The sequence below is a fragment of the Mizuhopecten yessoensis genome, unplaced genomic scaffold (assembly GCF_002113885.1).
Source record: "Mizuhopecten yessoensis strain PY_sf001 unplaced genomic scaffold, ASM211388v2 scaffold1775, whole genome shotgun sequence".
In the NCBI taxonomy this organism is placed as follows: Eukaryota; Metazoa; Mollusca; class Bivalvia; order Pectinida; family Pectinidae; genus Mizuhopecten; species Mizuhopecten yessoensis.
This window is the reverse complement of record NW_018404215.1, coordinates 279,423-295,180: the sequence shown is the minus strand read 5'-3', so window position 1 is coordinate 295,180 and position 15,758 is coordinate 279,423. Positions and strand designations below refer to the sequence as shown.

General features: G+C 36.8%; 1 protein-coding gene across 6 annotated transcripts in view; it reads left to right on the top strand.

The window, feature by feature from the left end:
* LOC110440609 (histone-lysine N-methyltransferase, H3 lysine-79 specific-like) overlaps nucleotides 1-15,160 on the top strand; it is a 46,485-nt gene extending 31,325 nt beyond the window's left edge. For 4 of the 6 annotated variants that reach the window (XM_021483796.1, XM_021483765.1, XM_021483774.1 and 1 more), the window contains 7 exons: nucleotides 196-287; nucleotides 1,202-1,303; nucleotides 1,734-1,889; nucleotides 2,321-2,377; nucleotides 2,554-4,252; nucleotides 4,779-6,482; nucleotides 7,105-15,160. In XM_021483796.1, coding sequence (XP_021339471.1) covers nucleotides 196-287; nucleotides 1,202-1,303; nucleotides 1,734-1,889; nucleotides 2,321-2,377; nucleotides 2,554-4,252; nucleotides 4,779-6,482; nucleotides 7,105-7,118 — 3,824 coding nt within the window. In that variant the 3' untranslated portion in view covers nucleotides 7,119-15,160. The remainder of the gene's footprint in view (nucleotides 1-195; nucleotides 288-1,201; nucleotides 1,304-1,733; nucleotides 1,890-2,320; nucleotides 2,378-2,553; nucleotides 4,253-4,778; nucleotides 6,483-7,104) is intronic. The other 2 variants (XR_002461756.1, XM_021483786.1) reach the window with 2 other exon arrangements.
* Nucleotides 15,161-15,758: the final 598 nt, after the last annotated feature.

Sequence of the window (15,758 nt, the reverse complement as noted above, 5' to 3'; positions counted from 1 at the left end):
TTTGCTGTCATCAGTCAAGGTTAAAAGGTCAAAGGCCATGTGTATAGCAGGATGGATTAGGGGGGGGGGATCTCTTGGTGAATCTCGGCTCACTTTATTTTTTTTCTATGAAATATTGAATTTATAAAAAATAAGATGTGTGTTCTGATGATTTTATCTGCAGGTAAATGTGATGTTGTTTTGTATTGTTGACAGATCTGTTCAGACACCAGTACAACAAGTTCCTGGCCTACATGCAGACACCAGACTACAAGTCCAATCTGTTACTCCAGATAGATCAGGAAAGGGTAAGGTCAATGATAGCACTTAAATGTGAATTACAGAAACTTTCGTAAACTAAACTATGAACTTGGCATTATGGTTCTGGGATTCTGAGACAATTGTGCACCTTTAAGTATTAATACTATCCATCTTTTCCTTGGGTGTCCATGATAACAAGATTCCTCTGCACAATGAAACAGCCATACTTATACTTATACCCTCGGTAAATCTATAGTGATAACACGCTCCTTAGATCCACCCTTGGGACCCTCACAGATCAGGCCTACATGGCAGCACCACAGTGTGGGCTTGATATTGTGTTGTCCAACAAGTTTGTTGGTTGTATGTCGAGGGTGAGTAAGTCATTGGCGTGTGACATTAGCATACCTAAGTTTAAGGGGCCCATACAGCCACACTTTCCCCTTCCATGGGGCGATATATTGTGTAAATGTCTGACCCCAGCTTGGACATAAATGGTATTGGGTCAGAAAATCAATGTAATATATAGATATTACTTATCCGAGTGAAATATTGGTATAAGTCCTTGTCAGGGATATTTTTGAGAAATTTGCAGAAGTTAATTTTATTGAGAATATACATTTTGAAAACAAAACTTGACATAGGTCTATTCTGAAGGATTAAATACATTGTAATATTAAATTTTAATTTAATTGAGAAAGATTTTATAAACTCCACAATGTAAGTTAACCTTTTTTCTTAAAGGGTGCATTAATATATATTTTTAATAGGAAATGTATGATATGCTATCAAAGTTTTACTTTCTATGCAAACAATGTACGTATTAAATGTGTCGCAATGTTTCAAGATTGACTGGTCCCTTTGTCAAGCTGTGACATGATAAAACTTCTTTTAAATTGTATGTTCAATATGTTTTTGATAAAGTTAAGTATGATTACCACAAGATTTTGTTAATGTACAGGAAAAGCAGTCCTGTTTAAAATCGAGAGTGGCATACCTTGAAAAGCAGATTTATGGCCTACAGAAGGATAGTGTTGGACAGCTGAAGGCAAGGATGAGTGAAGTATGTTTCTAAACCTGGAAATGGTCATACTTTACTTTGTATCGCACACAATCAAACTCATAATACCCTGTATCCTGTGCAAGTTTCTTGCTAGATTCTTTACCTCTATATCTGCCTATTAAATAAAAGAATAGCTTTTTTGACTTCAAGATTTACTGTTTTCTTGGATGTATTTGGGTTTAAAACAAGGTTATTTGGTTTTGAAATGAATTTAAATAATGAAAAATGTTAGGTACAGGTCACAAAAAGAGCCTTTAATTGATTTTACTTCCTAGAAATCCTTAATATATAGATATATATATATATAAAAACAGCAGAGCTAAGCCCCACGGCCTCTGTCTCACAGATTTATTAAAAAAATAAAAGCTGTCAGACTTCTCGGCTTTCCTTGCATTCCAAATGTATTTGGCATGTTTGACTCGACTAATAGATAAACTTTGTTTCCCAGCTTGGTATAGATACCGATTGTCCCGCAGACTTCCTCACCAAGGCCAAGTCAATAGTGCAGGAACACAAGGAATTGGAGGGTCAGATGGGGACTTTAAAAGGCCAGGTGGCTTCTCTGGAGGCAGATCGGCGCAAACTGGTACGTAAGCTAGTTCCATCTAGTGGGAGATTCTTGCAAGTGAGCTTCTTTTCCAAAGCAATACAAGGATTGGTCCTTCCATAGTGTATATATTGTAGCTATTCTCCTTCAGATTCATCATTTGCCCAGTAGATTGTGCCAAAACCTGGCATGTCCTGAAATGACCAAAGCTATTACAACTGTACAAAATAGAATTGATCAATAGTATTATATTTTGTTGTTGTAACATTAAAGCATTAGAAAATAGAAATTTCTTGCTTCATTATGTAACGTTTATTTATGGTCAGACCTGTTCAGAAATCTTGTGTCTGATTCATTTTGTGAAATATCGTTTTTACTATAAATAAAATACAAATCAATTATAGAAAAACCGACAATGTGGAAATGATGAGATATTATGGTTTTCAATCATGGTGGGATTCTTTTTACAGGTGGAAGTTCAGCAACAAGTCCTGCTTGAGAAGACTGGTGGAATAAACGGCAAAAGGGTAAGATATTGAAGTTTTCCTTGTGAAATATATATTAAAATTTGGAAATTATTTCGAAAGATCATATTTTGAAAAATGATACGATTAAGAAATAATCTGTAAGAATTTCATAGCTAGTATATAATTTCATGTGGAAGAGGCAAGATATTAATGGATGTTGTATTTATCTGTTGTAGAATGGATTCCACAAACCTACAGTCCAAGAGAATGTTTTAAAAGAGATTAATAATTCCTATTCCCAAAAGAAGAACCTGATTACCAAAGTACAGGAGCTGGAGGTAAATTTAAACGACTTACAACAGCATAAATTGGCCAGGCTGGACGATGATATTAAAGGGGATGACAGCCCATCTCAGGATTCGGGCATCAGCCTAACACCAACCGTTCCACCTCCACAGTCACCCGATGAGGCAGCTACAACCGACATGTCAGGGAAACCTTTAGGGTTATATTTTCAATCAACAACTGACAAATCTCAGGACCAAACCAACGTTTCAGCCGACACTAAGCAAATAAAGATTGTTACTGGTGCTATTAGCGGCTTCAGACAGACGTCGCCATGTAACAACTTGCTCGATCACAAACCTTCAGCTAAAGACTCAGGTACACTAGGAGTTAGTGCTAGTTCTCATGAAAACCATTCCAGTATAAAATCATCACCATATATGTCTTCATCATTGTCATCATCTTCATCCCCACCACCACCACGTAAACCCGGTGACGGATATACTCCTGGAGCTCTATCTATACGAATCCTTCTAGAGGCTAGTGGGGAGCAGGTGCGTCAGCGGAATAGGGGCGAGATAGCTTCCAGACTGGCTGGTTACAAGTCAGGTGTGGTCAAAGACCTGCATCAGGACTCAACTGGGAAGTTAGAGTATGAACGAATCAAAAAGGAGGCAAAGCCTGCTCATTTGATCGACCAGGTAGTTCACATGGCCCTGTCATCGCAACCAACAGACAGTAACCAGGGTAATGTGTTAGTGACACACAACAAGAAGGTCAAACTGTCAAATGGGGTCAAGTCCTCTGCTAAAGGTGTAGCTCTGGAGTCGAACCGACCCACCCTCCCAGTCAGTATACCACTGGACCAGCTTCAGAAGGAGCAGTTACGACAGAAAATTCTCAATCGGACAGGACCAAGCAAGCATGAGGCGGGTGATGTCACAAGTCAGGTGTCAAAGCAGTCAAGTAAGTCTGATCATGATGCTGGGTTTTACTCCCCTATCAGTCGGCCCAGTAGTCGTGGCAGCACCACAGAGTCAGCCGACGAGCCTGGATGTGATGTCACTGCATCACACTCGTACAGTCCTGCTACAGCGTCCAACAGTCCCCGTGGGCCTGGGTACAGCTCATCTAGACACAGAACGGACTCTAAAGCAAAGACACCTGCTCGTGTGCCAGTAAATAATCACTTTGTGGAGAATATGTCGACTCAGACCAAGTCAAACAATTTGCTGCATGGTAGAGGTCAAAGGGTGCATACTGATCAACAGAAGTTTAACTTAGCAGAGGCTTTACTTCAAATGTCGGAGGTTAGGAGTAACAAACCAGTGTCTCCACGGCAGGCATTACCCAGTGTACCAACGAAGTGTGGGGACAGCTCCAAATCACCCAAAATGCGGTACACTCTAGAGAGCTACCAAGCTGCAGACAGAAAACGACTGAAAAGGAAGAAAACAGAAATTCTTGAAAATGATAATAAAAAAATGGCCTTGTCCTCTAATGCTGTGAGCTATACCCCGAGTCATGGGGTGTTGGACAGCATGCTAGGTCACACCTCTGGGATCAGTTCATTCTCGTCTCCTGATTCAGGAATGTCCACACCACATGTACAGAGTCCATTGTTCCCGACGGCCCGACCAAAACTCAAAAGTAAGTATCCCAATATGCTGTGTGTCCTTGGGTTCTAATAGGGTGGAAGTTTGGTATGATTTTAAGTCGGGTTCACTCGTACAGATGTACCATTGAAATATTCATAGACATTATCCTTTTATAACAAACAGAAAGGATTTGAAAATTTTATGTAGAATTTGTCTCCATATGATGAAAACTTGGAATTACCGTTTGAATCTGATGATAACACAACTGCGGCAATATTTTCTGATTGAGACAAAAATGTGGTTTTTTGGTACGCCTGCTGATGTCCTAATGAACACTAACACTTATAAACTTTGGATTGATTTTCTCAGAAGATTATTGTAGAACAAAGAATTATAAGCACATCAAGTATATATTTCTCAATAAATAACGGTAATCGCGCAAATATATCTTACATTGAGTTGATTAGCTGTACCTAGTAGATTTAGACAGATACAGCGTGAAAAAAAATAATTGTATGGTGCAGAGTAATTCTTCAGATATAAACTTAACAGTTGATTGGTTTGTGTTTTTTTTCTAGGTCACTATAATCTTCAAAACAGCAGTGCCAAAGATTCACCAAGCAAGAACTGGCAAGCTCAGATCAGCAGTGGTTTTGACGCCCTGGTTGCTCTAGCTTCATCAGAATTGGATAAAAATCGTGAAATTCGTAGGAAAAGTTTAGAAGGACAAAGTCCTAGTCCACGCAAATCACAAGTGATACCAACAAAGCAACATGTCTCTCTAAGGGACTCATTGCGTGGAAGGGACAATGATAAAAGACGGGGTCCTAAAACTCCGCCTGGTTCTCCTCCTAGAAGTAAACGGGGCCCAAGAACACCCCCAGGATCTCCACATTCACAGAAAAAAGGGGTCAAGGGTCGGAGAAATAATAGTTACAGTTCAAGTCGTAGCCGAAGTTGTAGTCTTTCCAGAACCTCTAGTCACACGCAGAGCAGCAGGAGTAGCTCCCGCAGTAGTTGTTACTCCAGCAGTAGGAGCAGAAGTCGATCTCGGAGCTCGTCATCCAGTCGGAGTTCTGGGAGTGGGCGCCACAGGAACACTAAAATTAGTTTGAAGAAGGCTAGTGAAACAGTTAACAAACCTGTGGTGACTCACCCTGTGATCAATTCCAACATAAAACCAGTGTCCCAGCAATACTCAGGAAACAATAGTACTAGCGTGCCAAAACAGCCGGCGCCCCTGGTTAGCAACGCTGTGACAGGTACAGTGATGAACAATACTAATTATTGTGTTTTAAATAATGGGACCTCCTTTGGGGGAGGTATGATGTTGATGACAAACAACCAGCTTCACACTGGCACCACCACCACTGGTATTTCACAGCGACCCATGACCAATCAGATGCCAATTATTCCTTCATCCATACCCAGTAATTTGGTTGTGTTGTCTTTTACTCCGCAAAACAACAGTATGAACAATCAGATCCTAGGGGGTCCTACAGCCGCCCTACAGACCAGTACCATAACCCAGCAGCCTGCTCCCCAGGTCCCAAATCTCTCGGAACAGTTAAAACAATGTGCAAAACAGCCCCCACCACCCCCACCAAACAATGACAATGTTCAGAAAGGATTAACCCTACAGCCGACAGCACAAAATATTCACTACACAAACCCTGGGCCAGTGTTCGTTTCCACAGCTCCAAACTTCAGTCTGCCTGATCTAAGCAGACCACCACCCAACATGGCCCTGAAGCCACCGAACTCAAGTCTTCCAGGTAGCGGGGGAGGGACTGTCGTGGCTACTCCAACAGGCCAGCTACAGATGTGTGCGGGCGGGGCAGGGCAGCCTGCCACGCCTGTATTCACCATCAACCACCGGCCCCCTTCCATCACCCCCACCCCAATCAGGCCACGATCTGATCTACCTCCAAGGCCAATGACCACATTCAATGAACGGCCTTTCACACCAGGCAATGTAGGCAATATACCTGATTTTACTCGGCCTCCAGTTAACTTACAGCCAAGATTGCCCTCGCCTGCTAAAGGCCAACATCAACAGCAGGGACCCAGGCCACAACAGAACCAACCTGCTAATTTCCGTGGGCCCATACAAATCCGTCCAGCCATATCCAACCCAGCAGGTCCTAGGCTAGATGCCTCTGCTACAAGGTTCCAGGGCTATGCTACACTACAGCCTACCCAGCAAACCAGCAACATCAGACTGGGAATGTTTGCTAACCAGAGTGGACCCAGACAGCAGTTCAATGGACCAGGACAACAAAGTGAGTTAATGTAGTATGTACTTTGTGTAGAGGGAAATGGCTTCGGGAACATCGACGAGCTATTAATCTTTTTTCACCACTTGGGAAAGAACTCATCTTTGTGTTTTAGATTTGCTGATAATAACAAATACTATAGACTGCAATTTATCCTGAGCACAATTTTATATATCTAATAGTAAAACATCAACATAAAATTTAAAGCTCAATACAATTAATGAAATTTGCATTAGGAAAATGATCAGATCAGGCCTGCTGCATCCATTATCAAGTTGTTCAAAGTTTGGGCATATTGTCCTTTCTGAAGTGCATTTGTCTGTACATCAAGTGATTGCATATTGTATTGTTGATTGGCCTTGGATCCTCATTTGACCAGTTGTTCAGAGCAGTATGCTGCACAACTGTTGATATTGATGTAAAGGACATATTATTTCAGACATATTGGAAACATCAGCATGTTTCACTACAATGAAATGATAGGTGTCTTCTTTCAAAAGTAGCTTGTAATTTGCTACGATATATTGTGAAAATGACAATGTGATTCATTAGGAATATTTGCGTGTGTAGAAAAAAAGAACAGCTGGTATAAGAGTTGCTATATAATATTTCACCTGTCTTTTTTCAGATTGGCAAATGTGATGACAGAAATGGACTACACGTGGCCTTGACCCTGTTTGTAATGACTTCACTAGGCAATAAGTAAACATCAGTGTAGCGGATATGGCAAACTTTAAGGGAGATAATACGCACAACTTTTTACACCTACTTAGAATTTATTTACTGATTTCTAGGACATATGAAATGAATTTAGGTGTACCTTCAAATTTGTATGAGTATTAGAAAGATGAAATGCTTGGTAACTAAAATACAAAATGAGGTCATTTTGTTTTGGAAATTAAGTCGAAACACACTGGTACTCAAACATATTCATTTTTCTCTTGTTTGCATTAATTTGAATGTTATGAAATGTATATATTTTAACATCTGTAACATTTTGGTTTTGATGGACATTGGTCATATAGCACAGTAAAACGCTGTTGTAAAAGGGGATAATTTGACCGGTGGTATGATGTCGAGGTGTATGTAAGGAGAATTCATTATTTTCACACGGCCAGAGTAGTCATTTTTACAACAGCTGATTAGAGTTATAATAAATGTCATCAAAGCTATGTAGCTCATTTTACTGATCTGCTCCCCAGCATCGTGAACCAGAATTTGAATGTCATTTAATAGTTCAATGCAGTTACAAAATATGATTTTATATGAAATGTATACCCATATATTGTAAATATGTAAAACTTGACTATGCTGGTATTAGAACCGATTTTCAGGAGGAATGTTTACCTGGTAATTCATTTCCATTCGAAATTAGAGATTTTTTTTTAACCCAGCATAGTTCAATATTGTTGAAAAGCATGTATTTCACCAAGGGTTAACATACTCTGTGTGCTACTAATATAACAGACCAGTGATATAGATGTTACCATCACTGCTGTACAAGGGTAAAACAGTCTTATAAAATGTCATATCATATATGTATAGTGCTTTGCTGTATAATTGCAAAGTTGACCATAAATCGTTGAAACACCATAAATCGGTGAAACAAAATGCATGTCTGAATTACCTCGGTGCCAGTATTTAGGGAGAACAATGTATCGGTGGCTGAGAATTAGGAAGTATCCAGTTAAGCAGATGAATGTCTGAATTAGTGCTAGTATCCAAGGGAATAACATGCGTATAGCTCATAGATGGCTGAAAATGAGATAGTACAGTTGAAGCTGCAAAATTGAGTATTTTAACTCATTCACCCCTGAAATTTCATCATGCACTATTTCAACCTTTAAACTGGAAGAGTTCAAATGTGTCTTCAGAGGTGAATGAGTTAAAAAAATTAATGGAACAATTCAATGTCAGAATTATGTTCATGTTAATATCCAAAGGATTGCTCAAAACTAGTGTCAGCAAAGTAGAACAGATGAAAGGTTTCAGCGACTGAATTGTGTTAGTGCTAGTATCCAAGGAACAAAATATAGATTGCTCAAAGTTAGGCCAGTATCAGCAAAGCTGAATAATTGAACATTTAACAGTGAAACAGATAAATGTCTGAAGTATGCATGTTATTATTAGTAGAAAGTTATCCTGTAAAAGTTAATCCTTGATAATAAGCCCTAGCCTACTGGAAGTTGAAAGTGTAGTACAATGTACATACATACAAGATTCAAAACTGTCACAGTGCAGTCAGTTTTACAGCTCACAAAGCTGAAATTCTTGTTGAAGATTTTACATAAACGTTATAAGGTATATGATATATGTCTGTGGGATTTAAGAACCGTCTTTATCAGACACATCGCATATCGATACTCTTGTTTGATAAGGAAAGTTGGAATTTTGATTGGAAAAGTTTCTTGATGAACAGTTTGTAAAGTTCAGCAAACAAGACTACATATAGCCAAGCCCAGGATTTTAGAGTTTTGTACTGATTATTAAGCATTAATTGAAATCCTAAGGAATGACATGGGTTTCTCGTCCTTTTGTTGGGTGCCAAATCTGACAACTATTCTGCCATACAATTAATTTATAGCAGCACCCATGCAATACCAAGTTTTGAGCTTAAAATGATGCATATATGTATTTTGAGATACTATTTCCCATTTACATGGATGAAACTAACCTCACTGATTTTTTGTTTTGTATTTTGATGATTTTTCTTAACATTTATACTGGATTTATTCACCTTTTCCCCTCTTTTATATATTTATGTAACATTGTTTTAATAATTATGAAAGTTAGAGTAAATGTTTTATTTATTACTGTACATCATGTGTGAATGACATTTTGTAATTTTGATGAACAGGTATTAGATTCCACTAGCTGACTACTGCACAAACAACGCTGTACAAGTAAACTTGGTTAATACCAGCACTTGACTTACAGGATATGGTCTCTGATTTTCCAACATGATTTTATGGTCCCAAAGATTGATTTCTCAGTCTTTTATCGCTGACAAACTGTCATATCCAATCAAATGATCCAAGACCCCTGTGATGTTGGCAGGTTACACTGTATTATTCCAAATCGTACTTTATCATGCAGAAAATTGTTTATGCTGGTCAGGTTTTGGAAATATGAGACTTCTGCATTTTGTCAGCTTTTGAAGTGTAATGCTGTTTCTCAAACAAACATATCTAACCACAGTAAATGAACTGGCCTGTAGAATTTGTTATGATATGTTTTGGAGGATCAGACCCAAGTCATGCCTCTTCATTAACACTGTTGTCACTTGTAATGTCATTGGTTAAGAATTTCATATTCAACTGATATTTTCACACAAATTGTATACGAAGAAAGCAGTACAGTCCTATTAATTAATTTCTGTATTGAATAAAATTTGCTCTTCATACAGTCCTATTCATTTCTGTTTTGAATCAACTTTGTACTATTTGCACAACATTTTTTAATCAAAATGTCTATATCACAACAGAATACTACAGTGAAAGTATCAAAAATGAACGGTGGGTTGTCCAGGGTGTTGGCTTTTTACTGGTATGGGTACAATGTATTATGATTTTAAAATAACTTGATGTTGAATTATAAGAGGGTATGTGTAACATTAGCAGGATTTTCATCATGTATTGGATGTTTGTTCTGGGGCAGATAAAATTTCTTGCTATATAATTAGTGCCGAGTTCCCTCTGAATATCTATTTAACCCTCTCACCCCTAAGTAACTTTAGTGGACTCTACCATGCATTTATTGGGATTAGGCCATTATGGTCTACAGTGGTGAAAGGGTTAACTTGGCTATCTCTTTGATGGGATGGATAGGGAGATGCTTGTCTTAAAAAGGATCCAACAGTTAATGTCAAAATTGATATTTAATGAAATTAGAATTACAACTGAAGGATGTGAGACGGGTGAAGTGAGATAACTGGTGGTCCACATACAGGTAACAACTGAAGGATGTGAGACGGGTTAAGTGAGATAAATTAGAATTACAACTGAAGGATGTAAGACGGGTGAAGTGAGATAACTGGTGGTCCACATACAGGTGGCAGTAAAATTCATGGTTATAGGAATAAGACAGAACATAACTATTCTATCTATATCCATGTTTCTGGTCCCTGTGAGTCGATGTGAAGCTGAGAAAATGCTTGGCCAGCAAAGGGAGAGAACTGTTGTGCCACTGTATGCGACAGTGTTGTTTATTGAACGATGTGAATACTGTGTAGGTATGTATAGTGCATGTTGGCATTCATAAATCTTGATCAAGTGATTATGTTATGGTGCACAGTTATTTCATATAGTTATTTATCTGTTTTCTTCTGTTGTCATTAGCCTGTGTACATAAGCATTAAGTTAAAACCAACATTGATTAATACTGTCTTGTAAAGTTTTTATGATCTCGTCGTTTGATATTTAGATAGATATATATTATATACAGATTAAATGATGTGAGGAGAGTGTTATTTGTATGTTTTAGGTTTCCCTTGTTGGTCACTAAGCACTCAATCTGACATTGTCAAAACTGTGAAACCCAGCATTCTTGTGGTGAGAACTGCAGACTTAAATTCAACACACTTTTAATATTGAAATAATAGAGATTGGAGTATTTAACATACTCTACTCCCAAAGCAAAAGATCTAGCCACAAAATTGACGTTCATGAAACATTGACTTTGCCAGAATGATAAAAGGAGCAGGGTGGCCAGCAGAGATAGTATACCTGATGCTATTGTCACATTATTGCATGTCTCTGTGGGAGTTTGTTCATTTGATGAGACCTCTGAGAATCTGTTGGTTGGTTTTTAGATTGATTGAACTGTCAAAAGATGACTTGTTCGACACACTGCATGAAGTTAATTGTTTTTGTATGCTGTTATTTGTGAAGGTGTGTACGAAAACACTTGTAATCATAATACATTATGTTAACTTCTTTAGCTGTTTTTAAGATTTTAAATTATTTTGTTTCAGTTGAATTTATTTTCTCTAAATACAAATTTAAATGAACAGTTGACTAACACTTTTCAACAATTTTGTCTTTTTGAGATGTTTTGATATCTGGTCTTCTTTCTGTGTACATATTGTATAATACAAGTGGTGTTTTTTTATGTATGAAGCGATAAATGAAGAATCTGAAAGTCGGATGTAAAGTCTTGTAGAAATGAGAAGTCCAAAATTTGTCTGAATTTGTAGAAAAATATTTATCCTGTAGAAATTGAATATGTGTAGATTACAAATGGGACACTAGTTGGTTGGAACTGTTATATTGTGTTTCGTACTAGACAGACAATACCATATTTGGACATAGCATGTTGATATGCTATTGTCACGGCAATGGATAATGTAGGAATTATATCCTCTTTTTTGCTATTGTTGGATTTTATTTGTGATGTGTGTAGCTGGTTTTATAATCCAATTTTCCTGGGATGGAATGATAAATATTGCAATGTCATTTCTGGTTCAAATTTTTGAGATATCGGATAAAGCAATGGCCTTATATTTTCTTTGATCAGTGGCTGGATACAACATTCGTTATCAGTCAGATTTTCTACCATAATTATTGTTTAGATATTTTTGTAATATTTTTCACTAATAAATTCAATTAAAAAACAACCATCAGTAATTCACTATCACTTTAGGACTTTATTAACATCAATTTTCTAACATTGTAAATTTTATATTTACAATTTTGTATCAATAATAGTGCCAGTAGATCACAAAACCACCATTCCATCATACTTTTGTAAATCAATTACACTTTCGCCATACTTATTTTCTTAGTTATTCATCCACTGACATATTTGCAAGGATTTGATTATCTAAAAGGAACAACTACTGATAAGTTCCATGGTTGATTGTGTGTGAATTAATATTATCAAGATATTTGAATGTGTGACCCGACACCTTTTGTAAATTTATATGAAAATAAATATAGAGGAAATGCAAATGATTTACAGCAGTCTCAGGGTCCTGAAAAATTGTATCAATAGTGGAACAATATTCTATCATCCGTGTGTGAGGGCCCTGTGACGAAAATCAAGGTAATTTATTTATATCTCCATATTCATCATACAGTGGTTCATCCGGTCATCATACGTGGGTGTTATCATCGGTTCACACATTTTTATCTGGATAACAAACTTTATTTTTGTATCTGTATTTATAGGTATCAAGTGTAATAACAAATGTCAATAAGCTAAAACAGAGAATTTAATGCAAGTTTCTGAATAAGAATGCAAGTTTGCTATTGTGAAATTTCATTAATATTGTATTTGATTGATCAATGTTTGGTGTCTCCTCCGTCATGATGAATGAATCTGTTTAATCTAAAATGCTTATACTCCACAGGTCTTTCTGTGTTTGCTCTATTTGCATTTTGCTTAAATCTGAATTTAAAATGTAGAACTGATTGGGTGACAAGTATTCCTGAGGCACAAGATTTAAGCTGCCTCCTTGTGAGTGTTCTGAACACAGGAATGTGAAAAGCTGCATGGCAATAAATTGAACAGATGCAAACAAATACATTTTAAGAAAAGCACAGAAAAAATATGAAGATTTACTTGTACGTAGTACATTATTTTTCTGTTCACCCCCTTTCTAATGAATGATTTTTTTTTTAAGTGTTTATACAGACACGATAAGGATATACCTAAGTAGCTGAGGGTGTAACCAAAACGCAAAGATTACTTAAGTCAAAGGTCATAATGTCACTCGGATCAAGTTTTGCTTAACTTGTTTAGTTTAAAAATATATGGTCATAGATATATATTACTGCTCCACTTTCAACCAGATTGACTTCAATTAATTCTAAAGATAAATCACTAATATTTATGAATATACCAATCCCCATAGAATCTTTTTTTTGGAAAACAAATCAAAATGTCAGTGTTGGATAGATGGAGAATACAGTCTAGAGAAATAGAATCTAAATACTGGGAACTGCCATCATGGTTACAGAGGAAAAGTTTTAACAGATTTATAATTCAAGGAAATGCAAAAACTAAGCACTATTTAGATTGGCTTCAATACGAATGTCTTCTCTAGGTGTTGAGTCAGACCAATTCTGCATTTATTGACTCGTTAGGTTTTGAGGCAGACCAACTCTGGTGTTGAGCCAGACTTGTGGGTATACCGACTCATTAGGTTTTGAGGCAGACCAACTCTGGTGTTGAGCCAGACTTGTAGGTTTATTTACTCGTTACGAGACTGTTTTTACCCACTAGTGACATGTCAGACCGACGGGTGTCACATGAGGCTGTCTCATTAGTATGTTTATCCACAGGTTTGGTTTCACTCGCTGGATTGGGTACTGCATAAATGTTTCTTTAGATTTAATTTCTCATCTGTGATATTTTTTTTCTTGTTTATTTTTTGGTTGTAGTTGCCAGTTTTTTAATTAAATTCTTTACTACTATTGAATCAGTCCACAAGTAAGGTGTATGTTGTCGGGCTAGAGTGCAAGTACCTGTATCATTGAGAAAGGGTACACATACATCTGAGTTGGATATCAATGTAAAAGTATCATTTTTGTTAATTACAGTGCGCTTAAAACCACAACTTCTTGTTTGTTCTTTTTTTTCTTGATCTAGAATTTGGAGACTTGACAACAAATAATATGTTTGCATGATAAAGACAAGTTCAATAACCACAGTTATCCAATCATAATTTATGGAGTTATGGCCTTTTATTCAATTACCAAAAATATACGCTAGATATCTGGAGTAATTTTTAATGAATTTACTTCAAACCTCAAAGAAATGCCAATCACCATGAAAGCTTGGACAAGTATGATAACCACCATTAAGGAGCTATGGCCCTTTATTTTATTGCCAAAATATTGTCTGCTCTATATTTAGAGTAATTATCAACTGATTGGCCTCAAACTTCCAAGGAAGGTTGTTACCATGAAAGCTGAGTCAAGTTGAATACCCACCATTATCTTAACAATTGAGAGTTATGGTGTCCACTTGATATCTAGAATAAATTTCAACAAATTAACTTCAAATGTCATGGGAAGGTCAATTACCACGATAGCTTGATACTCAACAATAGTCAACCCTAACTGAAAGAGTTATGACACATTATTCAATTGCCGAAACAGTGTATGCTTGATATCTTGAGTAATATTCAACAGATAAACTTCAAACAAAAGCTTGATAACCATATAACTATGAAAGCTTGGACAAAGTTTGATACCAACCATTATCAATCTGTAATTTATGGAGTTGTGGCCCCTTATCAGAAACAGTCCACTCTGTAGCCTCCAAGTTCATAGGATTACCATTAAAGCGGGGACAAATTTGATAACACTATTTTCCAATCATAATTTATTGAGTTATGGCCCTTTATATGATATGCATTCCCTCGTCTTAAGCTAGTCAAGTACAGTATGTTTTCTCCATTCACTACATCACAGGAACAGTTCTCAACTTTAATTATCAATACAGTACAAATGTAGTTCCTTATATTTTCAAACAATGTACATCGGAAGGATTTAAAGTTTGGCATGGGATGGACAAACATTGCTCTGCCTTGTACTCGTGTTAAACAAATGGATCCTTCTGGATAACCAAGACGCCTAAAGTTGTGATGACGTACAACCCACAACTTGTTGACTGAGTACAACAATTGTTAAAATTACTTTGATTAGAATTCAAGGGTTCTTGAGTCGTGGTATTTTTAGCTGAACTATATTCAAGATCACAGGGGACAAATCTTTTAAAACACACATGGTTTCTTCTTTAGAATTAAAACACTGTTAGTCCTGATTTATGACCAGTGATATACCCAATTATACCGTTACATCTTGTAATAATTTTAAAGAAGAAAAAGGGTTCTCAAGACTTCTATAATATACTTATCAGAAATAATGCAACAAAATGGGGGACTATAATCAGGAAACTTGGGGGAAAATGTATACTATTCCTTTCAGGGTAACAAAAAATACAAAATTGCAATGGTTATGTGATGATAAGGACGAGGATGATGATAATTTCAATAGTTGATATGTGTGAATGTGTGTTGATGTGATGTTCTGTGTAATGTACATGTTCTGAAAATCTTGAAAAATAAAACAAGAGGCCCATGGGCCTTAACGGTCACCTGATATATTTATACAGAGAGTTGATTTTGTTTTTAACATGAACAGAAATATTATTCAAAGTGACAAAAAACAATAAAACCACCTTATTCAATATCTAGCATACAGATTTCAGACTAAAAAGGATTTGAAACTAGCACCTCTGATTCTTAACAAGGAAAATGAAGAAATTTTAGCACAC